Here is a 12,357-nt window from a genome sequence, read left to right as displayed (position 1 = left end):
TACTTCCAATATGCCGAAACATACTTATACCACTCGGAATGATACCAAATTTTGCGTGCATGTCTTAAATGACATTATGGAACTATTTCCAATCTTGGAATTCCGTTCGGACCTTGATATCAAAAACAACCCGCTCCCAACCAAATTTAAAGAACTTCAAAATCCTTAAGGAATCAACTTTTACTATTAGGTGCCAAAACGCTCCCGGGTCATCCAAAACCCGATCCGGACATACGCCCAAGTCCGAAATTATCATACAAACCTGTTGGAATCTTCAAATCCCGATTCTGAGGTCATTTACTCAAAATGTTAACCAAAGTCAAACTTGGCCTTTTAAGTCAACTTTAAGGAACCAAGTGTTCTGATTTCAACCCAAACTCTTCTAAATCCCGAACCAACAATCCCCGCAAGTTATAAATTAGTAAAAGCAAGTATGGAAAGTCTTATTTAGGGAAACGAGATTCTAGAAAACAAAACGACTAGTCGGGTCGTTACATTTTGACTTTAAATATTTAGGCTCATTTGCCTTTAATTTTATTTAGGCTTATCCGCCTTTAATTGGATATTTAAGCATACTTGCCTTTAATATGATATTTAGGCTTGTTCGCCTTCAATAGGACATTTAGACATGACATGCCTTTAATTATGTATTTAGGATCATACGCCTTCAATAGAACATTTAGGCTCATCCACCTTTAGTAGCTTATTTAAGCACATTTTCTTGTTAATTAAACATTTAGACTCATTTGCCTTCAATTGAATATTTAGTATTTCCCGCCTTGAATAAGATGTATCGCTAAGTTTTATTTTTCGCAAATGCTATTAAGCACTGCATGCACTCCCTTTTAATTTCTTGAAATCCTTGCAATGAATACAAAAATTTATATTCATGTATTTTCTTACTATCACTTCTACTTAGTGTATTAGACTTTACAAGATTCACAGTCGAGGCTACCGGTTATGATCAGAAGAAAATACTGCATTGGATAAAAACATCAATGCTTTGCTTTCACGGTCTCGGTTATAAGGCATCATTAATATTTTCTTCTTTAATATATTTGATAACAACTTTGTCCTAAACTTGGCAGGAACTACATCCCTTATGCATGTATAGCGCAATGTGGAATCCTATCTAAGCAGTAAATTGGAGCAATTTGTTGGGAAGAAAATCAGACTCACCAACAAAATTTAGTGGTCTACTTTCGGACTCCGCTCAGCCAGACTTGCAAAATTGATAATTTTCAAACATCTTTCTTTCAATCATGATATCTAGTGTTTCTATTATTTAACACTGGGGCAGTATTTTAAGATACGCATCTTTAAGTGAGAGGGTACCATAAGTCTTGAACTACATATTGCCTGATTCTCGTGAAACCCGAGATATGTAGGCAACTCGAAATTAGAGTTCGGCCGCAATCATATTTTTCACGTCCCCTTTGTTCCATTCCAACCTTGATGTTCGGGACAAAATTGGCTACTAAGTTAATATTCTTTGCCCGAAAACTTATTTCAAGTCAAAGAGGGACGGCTGTTGACATCTAATTTTGTCCCTCCTTTCTTCCAAACTATTCCTTTAAGCTTCTAATATCACTAATAATGTAAGAATTGTATTTTACCATTTTATCACAAACTAACAACAACAACAACAACAACATACCCAGTAAAATCCCACTAGTGGGGTCTGGGAGGGTAGGATGTATGCAGACCTTACCCCTACCCCGGAAGGGTAGAGAGGCTGTTTTCGGGAGACACTCGGCTCAACAGAAGAGATAATAATTTCAGAAAAGAAACGAAAGAAGAGATAGGTAACAACAAAAGAAGCAAGAGAAGTGATAATAATATCTTAAAATAGACCAAATAAGTGAAATGGAGTGCAATAATATAATCATATGCAAAATAACAAAATAGTATGAATATAACATATACCGCTACCAGACATAGGCAAAACTTTATCAGACTACCCGGTACAAAGAGGGAAAAACTATGAACTACCCCCTAGCCTCAAACCCTAATGCTCGACCTCCACGCTTTCCTATCAAGAGCCATGTCCTCGGAAATCTCGAGTCACGTCATGTCTTGCCTGATCACCTCACCCCAATTCTTTTTAGGCCGCCCTCTACCTCTTCTCGTACTTGCCAAAGCCAACCGCTCACACCTCCTAACCGGGAAATCTATGGTTTTCCTCCGCATGTGTCCAAACCACCTAAGCCTCACTTCCCGCATCTTGTCGTCCACGGGAGCAACGCCCACCTTCTCCCTTTTAACTTCATTCCTTATCTTATCCAGTTTGATATGCCCGCACAACCATCTCAACATCATCATCTCAGCTACTTTCATCTTCTAGATATGTGAATTCTTAACTGGCCAACACTCAGCCCCATATAACATAGCCGGCCTAACCACCGCTCTGTAGAACTTACCTTTGAGTTTCAATGGTACCCTCTTGTCACACAGGACTCCAGATGCTAGCCGCCATTTCATCCATCCCACCCCAATGTAGTGCGTGACATCCCCGTCGATCTCCTAATCTCCCTGGATAATAGACCCTAGGTACTTGAAACTTTCTCTCTTGGGGATGACTTGTGAGTCGAGCCTCACCACCCCGTCCGCTTCCCCCGACATACCGCTAAACTTACACTCCAAATATTCTGTCTTGGTCCTACTCAACTTGAAACTTTAGACTCTAGAGCCTGCCTCCACACCTCCAATCTCTCATTAACACTGTTACGCGACTCATCGATCAAAACTGTATTATTAGCGAACAACATACACCATGGCACCTCCCCTTGAATATGGTGTGTCAAGGCATCCATCGTCAGAGCAAATAAGAAAGGGCTAAGCACAGATCCTTGGTGTAACCCCATAATCACCGGAAAAAGCTCGGTGTCACCTCCCGCAGTCCTGGCCTGAGTCTTAGCTCCATCATACATATCCTTTATCGATTCAATGTATGCTACCGGCACCCCTTTCACTTCCAGGCATCGCCAAAGAACATCCCTAGGGATCCTGTCATACACCTTTTCTAGGTCAATAAACACCATGTGCAAATCCCTCTTCCTCTCACTATGTTGTTCCACCAACCTCCTTACCAGGTAGCTAGCTTTCATAGTAGAACGTCCCAGCATGAATCCAAATTGATTTTCAGAAATAGATACCGCCCTCCTCACCCTGTCTTCCACCACCCTCTCCCAAACTTTCATGGTATGACTTAACAACTTAATGCCCCTATAATTGTTACAATTTTGGATATCACCTTTGTTCTTAAACAGAAGAATCATCAAACTACATCTCCACTCATCTGGCATCCTCTTCGTCTTGAAAATAGCATTAAACAACCCAGTCATCCATTCAAATCTCGCTCTACCCACATACCTCAAAATTTCTACTGGAATCTCGTCTGGTCCTGTCGGTTTGCCCCAACTCATCTTACCCATAGCTTTCACTACCTCCTCAACCTTGATACGCCTATAGTACGTAAAGTCATGGTGACTCTCGGAGTGTCCCAACTCCCCTAGCATGATGCTACTGCTCCCCTCTTCATTCAGAAGTTTATGAAAGTACGTCTGCCATCTATGCTTAATCTGGGAGTTTTTTGTCAATACTCTGCCTTCCTCGTATTTGATGCACCTCACTTGATCCAGGTCACGAGCCTTCCTCTCTCTCGCTTTAGCCAGCCGAAATAGCTTATTGTCCCCACTTTTGCCCCCCAGTTCCTCATACAAACGATCAAACGCAACAGTCTTAGCATCTGTGACCGCTAATTTTGCCTCTTTCCTAGCTTCCTTATACCTCACTCTGTTTGTTCTCCTCTGATCCTCATCGGTACTCTCCACTAATGCAAGGTACGCCAATTTCTTTGCTTCTACTTTACCTTGGACCACATTATTCCACCACCAGTTGCCTTGGTGCCCGCCATAGTAGCCCTTAGATACCCCTAACACCTCTCTTGTCGCCTTCATAATACAGTTCGTCGTCGTCGTCCACATAGAGCTAGCATCCCTACTACTCTTCCAGGCACCCATAGCCAACAGCCGCCCCTCCAACTTATGTGCATTATCCTTAGCCAAAGCACCCCTCCTAATCCTCGGTTGACCCCGTACAAACCTCTTCTTCTTCTTTATCACGATACCAACATCTATCACTAGGAGCCTATGTTGAGTCACGAGGGTCTCACTCGGGATTACCTTACAATCCTCGCATACCCCCCTATCACACCTCCTGAGGAGGATATAATCAATCTGGGTCTTTCCCACCATACTCCGGAAGGTAACCAAATGCTCCTCCCTCTTCGGGAAACTAGAGTTCGCAATCACCAACTCAAAAGCCCTAGTGAAATCCAATAAAGAAATCCAATAATCATTTCTTTAATATCATTATTACTAGTATTATTAATGATATTACAACTACTACCACCACTATTATTATTATTATTATTAGTATTATTATTATTAGTATTATTATTATCTTTATTTCATATAAATTAATTTACTTTTATTAATCTAAATGTCTATTTATATAATTAGTATGCCCAAATTATTAAGATAAGGAAGCCCAAATTAAATTAATTTGAAGAAGGAAAAGGCCATGATTTTCGGCCCAAACAAAGCCTTCAGATCCAACCCAATCGGTATCCAACTCTTTCAGCAGCTGAAAACCATACCCATTTTCTGCTAAAATAGCACGGGCTAACCAATTTTCGGATTGGTCATTCAGAAATAGCTAGCGTTTGCCAAGTCATAGAAAAATAGCCATTATTTTGCTGCAATAAAGACCGGTCCAGCATAATATACTGTAGTTCGGTGCACCTGTATATGAACTTCCAACATATTATGCTGGACCGGTATACTTTGCTGGTTCCAGAATAATATACTGGAGTTCCAGTATACTTTGTTGGAACTCCAGTATATTACAGCAAAGTATACTGGACCTCCAATATATTATAGTGGAGTTCTACTATATTATACTGGAATTCCAATATATTATGCTGGAGTATTTTCCAAATTTTGAACAGCGTTTTCGTTCAGATTTATCTTTACATGAAAAGTGGCTAAATTTCGATGTCTTTTAAAACTATGGCTATTTTTCAATGACCACTTGTAAATCTGACTATTTTTGAATTTCTCCCCCATTTTCTAGCCTAATCAGCCCTCTTAATCCCTAAAACACAAACTCACTCTAGGGTTTCTAATCTCATTTTCTCCTAGCCGCCTCTCTCCCATTTTCCCTCTTGGACAATAATCCAAACTTCCATCACCCTTAAGAGTGTTAGTTACTCCATTTTAGTGTAAGCTCTGTACATATTTTCAGGCGTTCCCTAGCCCTCCTCTTTCTTCTAACTAGTATTTGTACCCGCTGTTGCGCGAAGAATGTAAAATATAACATTTGAAAAGAAAATATTATTTAGAAAATACGGTAGACGGAATGGAACATATAAATGCATTGGATATTAATACATCCAAGTCATATGGAAATAGATTTAATCATTTATAAAATAGGTAGTGAGAAAAGGACCTAGAAGTTTTCTTGTCCAAACCATAGGCAGTGTGGCACCACCTATAAGCTAAGTAATAATACTCATTAACATTCAGCCTAGAAATAATACCAGCATCCTTATTAGCTTGATGCTGCGAATCATTGAAGTATGCAGTCACATTCACCACGACATTCTTGACAGTTGATCCAAGGTAGGTCTCAGTAATTTTCTTCATCTTTGTCAGCACCATAAAAGAGATTTCTGCAGCAGCAAACTGCTTTTATTCACTCTTGTAGTTTACAACAATCATTGGCTTATCACCGGATTCTGGAAAACCCTTAATAGGCCACAATTTCATGTCACCCTGTACAGATGCATCACTAAACCTTCTTCCAGTAAACCGCTTAGCATCTGCCAATGTAAATCACAATGAGAACAGAATAACAGAACTAAAATCATATAAATACTGCATGGATTACAACACAAAACCTATAAAATAGCAAATTACATGGAAAGCATATAAGTTCTATTAAAAAAATATGGACAACTCAATTACTGGGATATATATTATAATAAATATGAGCAAAATGAAGCGGAGGACCTGCTCATATAACTTGTTCCTAATGGCTAAAACATGCATTAAGATATGAAGAGGGACAAGATACTACTATGGTGTAAGGATCAGAAAATACATATACATACATACATATATATATATATATATATATATATATATATATATATATATATATATATATATATATATATATATATTAAAATTAAACTTAAATTAGACCATCTAATGCAACTATGAAAGTAAACAAAGAGTAGAACAAAATGATTTAGTAAGAGACCGAAGTTTACGTCCAATTGTTGAAAGAACTGTGAAATTAATCATGATGAATATAGTGTTAAAAGTTCATACCGTCCGAGGAAATTTTAAGCTGTTTTTGCTTCCGTATGCATATTCGATTTTTTCTTACAAGTTTTTTCTGTTCTTCCATGTCAACATGCCGTAAAATCTGAATTTGTCGCGAGAAGTTATAGAGTCTTTTAGAAAAGTAAAGTGAAATTTTGTTCGGCTACTTGTCAACCCCTCAGTCTGCTGACTCTGAAGCAAAACAAACTCTATTTTGTTGTGATATCGTCTAATTCATTATCGAGAATTTCTGAAGCCACAACAGGCTCGAGTACAACACTATTTTAGAAGAAAATTACTGTAGACAAACCTAGAAGCATGAAAGTGCTAGATACACATCAAAAAAATTGACAGTCGTTGAGATAGGGTATCGCGTATCTAAAGAATTCGAAGAGCATCTCACCTCACATGGACTTAAAAATAAAATGTATCTATTGATTCTAGCGACGTCCGAGATGATCCTTTGGCAAACTTGTCCCGTCTTTTTTGGTTTAGATAGTAATTCTTGGCCTGTTATTTGACTACCTTTGTTAGTTCACTATTTTAACTGTCATATGCCTACTTAGTCAGTTGAGTAGCTTGAGTTGGCAGCATAGATTATCATCTCTTATCATTATAACTCAAAGAATGTGTGGTGCTGGTATGATCTTGTAGTTCATTTATCAAGTACTCTGAAATTTCATGTGCTCATTCGTATATATGATTGTTATCTCCTATTTATCTGGTGATGGTTAGGTCAAGTTTTTGTTAATATGGATTGTACCAATACCAAATTTGCTTACTTTTTTCCACCTATCAGGAAGCCAGTTGTAATTCCTTTTGTAATCTATCCTTTCACAATATGCTATTGAGCGTAGACACGTTCTAGGGTGTTATAGGCCTTAACTGATGCACGATTATTTGCCATTTTTCTTTATTCATTGAATCCATAATCTCCTTGAGGTCTCAACAAAGACCCCTTAACAGTCACAGATATAATATGTATGACATTCAACATTCAGCCACAGTAAAAGCTGATCCAATGTTATCTCCTAAACAGTAGCATTTAATAGAAACAGTTAATGAAACAATCTAAACATGGTTCTCTTCCCCTCAAACAAAGAAGCATAGAGTTTAGATTTCAAAATGTTAAATTCGACGCTAACTCCAATTAAACTGCTTGACACAAATTTTAGGACGTCGTTCAGTTCAAACTTAAAAAAACAGTAGAAATACTATGACGTTCTCCTACTACTGCTACAATTTACATTATATATCATGCCATGCAACTAACATATGACTTTTCCTATTTGCAGCAACCAGGTTCTTCCTTTGCTTAATTCAATCAGTCTAGTACAAGGAAGAAAAGTAAGAACCAATTAACTGCTTTACATTTTCAGTTAATGGGCAAGGACCTATGTAACTGATTATGTTAAAAGAACAAAAGGGTAGAAGTGATTAACTACCTTTGTATTTTCAGTTTTCCTGCACACCATAGAGTTCTACTTATAAAAATAACATTTTCAATAATTGAACTAAGCTGCTCATTTGAGAAAAAAGGAGATGATAAATGAGCCGGAGCATCTTAGCTTATAGGAATGTGCAGAAGAAAGAAAAAGATTAGAGCAGACCTTAGTTGTCAGATACTACTGTAGCGTTTATAAATAATTTTGATGCTTATAGTGGAGGTTTCTGCACCTAGGAGAATAATACTATTTCATGTGTGCAATCACAGAAATGATGTGTTATTTACATTCGTCAATAGAAACAGTAAAAGTTGATTCAATGTTATCTCCCAAATAGTAGCATTTAATAGAAACTGTTGATGGTCCAACCTCCAGATGGTTCTCTTCCCCGCCAATCAAAAAGCATAGAGTTTAGATTTCGAAATGTCAAATTGGGCGTTAATTCCAATCAAACTGATTGACACATATCTTAGGACGTCGTTAAATTCAAAATGTATGGTCAGTTGTTGAGTCTATGAGCGACGCTGCATTGGAAAGAACATAACTGTGAAGCACCATAGAGACATAAATTGTCCCTACCATGCTGCCAAACCCACACTTCTTTCAGAAATTAAAAGAGGAAACGTGGAAAGAGTTAGTGTCAAAGTGAAGCAACAGATTTTAAGGTGAACTGGTGATTGGAGAAAGTGGATTGTAGCTAATGCACAAATTTAACTCTCTGCTCAATGTTGTGGAATTGTATCAACAGACAAATTAAGGCAGCAATCTGTCACAGTTTAGTTATACTCTTTCAGAAGTAGCACTCTTCTCTCAATTGTCATTTCCTGTTTTATTGAGAATAATGTTGGAAGCCATAGAACTTGTACATTTATAGTAACTTCTTGTTGCTTTATAATGAATTTACTTCACCTATTAAAAAGTAAAACTACACCAGAAGCCAAAAATATCATGAGCAAAAGCAATATCACAATTCTAACTGACCAGAAATATATGAAACTCGAGAATTAGTAATTCAACAACAATCATACTCTATTTGATATAAGACATATTTTAAAATGCATTTCTCGGAGGATAACCTATTAAAAAATAAATAAACAGAGATTAGCTTCAGTTTTCACCCTTCGACCTGCAGTTACTTTAATAAACTCCTCTAAATTCAAAGAAATGAGAAGGAAAAAAAGTATAAATTGGCTAAAGAAGTCTGAAAACTGACTTTCGGAAAATTTCATCTTAAACCTCATAAACTATCCTAAATTTAACTCAACTTCTACCTTCTAAGATGCATCCTTTTTCATGGTCTTCCTCTTGTTTATTCATCACAGAATGATTAACAATATTTTAGGTTACATACGTATGTTTACAAAATATTTTTGGCACAAAAATAAGATTAACAGGATTATGCTTAGGTATGTTAGGCCGATCAACATGACATGATTTTAGAAAACATATTCTGTGACGACCCGACCAGTCTTCTCATGAGTTACCGCTTTATTTCCCCTATTTATGCTTCTTATTGCTTTGTCTATCGGTTCTATATGTGATCGGATTGGTTGGCTCGGGTTCGGAAAGGATTTGGTAAGGTTTGAGACACTTAGTCTCTTTTGAGGAAGCTTAAGTTGGGGCCGAATGTTGACTTATATGTTAGAGGGCTCGGATGTGAGTTCCGATGGTTCGGATAGCTTCGGGAGGTGATTTGGGATGTAGGAGCGTGATCAGAATGTATTTTGGAGGTCCGGAGTAGATTTAGGCTTGAATTGGCGAAATTGGATTTTTGGCGTTTTCCAGTTGATAGGTGAGATTTTGATATAGGGGTCAGAATGGAATTCCAAGAGTTGCAATAGTTCCATTATGTCATTTGAGATGTGTGTGTAAAATTTCAGGCCATTCAGACGTGTTTTGGGTGGGTTTTTAATCAAATGCGAAATTTGGAAGATTTTGGGAACTTAGGCTTGAATCCGATGGATTTTGTTTGATTTGATATTGTTTGAGGCATTTTGAAGATTGGTACAAGTTTGAATAAGGTGTTGGGATATGTTGGTGCTTTTGGTTGAGGTCTTGGGGGCCTCGGGGTGATTTCGGATGGTTGACGGAGGTGTTTGAGACTTTGTGAGATTTCAGATTTTTGCTGCTTCTGGTATCTCCGCACCTGCGGATTGGGGACCGCAGGTGTGACGCCGCATATGCGGGAGAGGGGCCAAAGAAGCGGAAGCTGGGAAGATGGCAGGAACTGCAAATGCGGTTGTGGGACCGCACCTGCGAAGGCGCAGGTGCGGAGTGTTGACCGCAGATGCGAAGTTGGCCGTTTAAGTGATTTCCGCAGAAGCGGTTCAAGGACTGAAAATGCGGTACCGCAAAAGTGGAATATTGGCCGCAGATGTGAAAATGCCTGGGCCAGAAGTTATACATTGTGTACTTCGCAATTTTTGAGCTATTTCACCATTTTGAGTCGGCGTCGGAGCATTTTGGACGATTTTGAAGAGGGATTTCAGGGGAACTTCATTGAGATAAGGATTTTGGACCTAAAACTTGTTTCTATAGTATTATTTCATGGATTAGGCTTGTAATTTATGGAATTTAAGGATCAAAGTTTGGGGAAACTAGGGCTTGGAAACTTATACCTTTGATTGAGGATTTGGAGGACCATTTGAGGTTGGATTTCAGAACTTTTGATATGTATGAACTCGTGGGGAGATAAGGAATCCATTGATGTAAAAATTATCAAATTCCGAGATGTGGGCATGAGGATCGGATTTTGGTAATTTCGGGATTTGTGTTGTAAATTGATTATTTTCGCTTGGGCTTCGTTCCCTTAGCATATTTTGAAGCCGTGATTCTGATTTTGGATAGATTCGGTGCGGGTGGAGGCCGATTCGAGGGGCGAAGGCGTCGCGGCTAAATATTTGACCGGATTGAGGTGAGTAATGATTGTAAATGATGTTCTGAGGGTATGAAACCCCGGATTGCACATCGTTGTACTATATTGTTGTGACGCACACGCTAGATGATGAGCGTAGGGTCGTGCACTGTTGGGAATTGTGACTTAGTCCGTCCTGAATGACTATTTTTCCACGTATTTGACTGAAATCTATTTGCTATCATCATTATTTGGGTTGAATGCCATATTTAGGCTTCGTGCCAACTATTTGAACCCTTAGGGGATTTTTATCGATATTTCCTTACTGTTTTAACTTTATACTTGATCTCAGTCATGTAATATTTCACTGATTTCGTACTTAACCATGTTTACTCTGTTTTACACTTAAATGATCTTTTAAATGATATTGCCCGAGTGGCTTGTGAGGATTTTGACTGAGTATGGCCGAGGGCCTATGTTGTGAGGAAATATTTGATATTGATTATGAGGTCGAGGGCCTGAGATATGTACACAATGAAGTGGCTTGTTGATATGAGGCCGAGGGCCTAGTGATGATGCTACGAGATGGCTTGATATTTCACTTGGACCGTAAGGGGCCCCTCCAGGAGTCTGCACACCGCTAGTGAGCGTGGTTACCCATTGTGATGTGAGATATAGCCCGAGGGCTGGTATTGTTCTTAGATATTGCCCGAGGGGCAGATTTGTGGATACTCTGCCCGAGGGGCGAACCTTTATGTGTTTATTTTCCTTGATTTCCTATCATTTACCTGCTTAAATTGTTGAAAAAGGTTTTCGTGAAGTTTAAATTGAGTTAAATGACTTTCACTTATCTTTCACTGGTTTTAGTGCTTCATTATAGTCTGCAGATGTTCTTTACGTGATTTCCTGCTTTCACTCATTGAGTTGGAGTACTCACTTTATTCCCTGCACCCCGTGTACAGATTCAGGCGCATTTGGTCCCGCTCCCGAGTGCTGATCAGTTCCAACTCAGGCGGATCCGAGGAGCCTCTAGGTAGCTATCGACGTTTGCAGCCCAAAGCTCTTCCATATCTTATTTCTTCATGTTCTTAGTTTATGTATTAAACCTTATAGTTTCCTCTGAGTATTCCGGATTGTTTAGATGCTCATGACTAGTGGCACCCCAGTATCGGGCTGTGTTGGGTTGTATTCCACATATTATACTATCATCTACTTAATCTTGGATTATTTTATCATGCTTTAGACTACTTCTTACTGTTAAATTGTTAAATACTCAAATGGGAAGTGTCGGTTGGCCTTGTCTTCACGATAGGCGCCATCACGACCGGGTCCGAGTTTAGGGTTGTGACAAGTTGGTATCAGAGCCTAGGTTACATAGGTCTCACGAGTCATGAGCAGGTTTAGTAGAGTCTCGCGGATCGGTACGGAGACGTCTATATTTATCCTCGAAAAACTGCAAAACCTTTAGGAAAAACTACATATTCTTGAAATTCTTGTTGTGCGACTTTGTTGATCCGAGTACTAAACTTCTGTTATTTTATTCTCTCACATATGGTGAGGACACGCGCTACCGGTCAGGATGGACGACCACCAGTACCACCAATTGTGGCCACTAGTGGCCGAGGATGCGGTCGTGGTCACGGTAGGGGCAGAGGTGTGGCCCGTA

The 12,357-nt window shown here is 38.8% G+C and overlaps 1 protein-coding gene across 1 annotated transcript; it reads right to left on the bottom strand.

Moving 5' to 3' along the window:
* Positions 1–2,663: 2,663 nt before the first annotated feature.
* On the bottom strand, positions 2,664–5,708 carry LOC138888072 (uncharacterized). Its single transcript, XM_070169874.1, has 2 exons — positions 5,512–5,708; positions 2,664–4,326 (listed from the first exon to the last, which is right to left on the bottom strand). The coding sequence occupies exons 1-2, from the start codon at positions 5,706–5,708 to the stop codon at positions 2,664–2,666; spliced, it is 1,860 nt and encodes a 619-aa protein (XP_070025975.1).
* Positions 5,709–12,357: the final 6,649 nt, after the last annotated feature.

Source organism: Nicotiana sylvestris, chromosome 3 (genome assembly GCF_000393655.2).
Source record: "Nicotiana sylvestris chromosome 3, ASM39365v2, whole genome shotgun sequence".
NCBI classification, from domain to species: domain Eukaryota; kingdom Viridiplantae; phylum Streptophyta; class Magnoliopsida; order Solanales; family Solanaceae; genus Nicotiana; species Nicotiana sylvestris.
Note: the sequence above shows the minus strand (reverse complement) of the source record. Positions and strands in the feature narration are given on the sequence as shown.

Excerpts from the sequence above, each read along its gene's own strand:
- LOC138888072 (XM_070169874.1), bottom strand. The coding sequence starts at position 5,708 with ATGAAGAAAATTACTGAGACCTACCTTGGATCAACTGTCAAGAATGTC. Across the intron at positions 4,327-5,511 it reads TTGGACAAGAAAACTTCTAG|GGCTTTTGAGTTGGTGATTG; the intron begins GTCCTTTTCTCA and ends GGATTTCACTAG.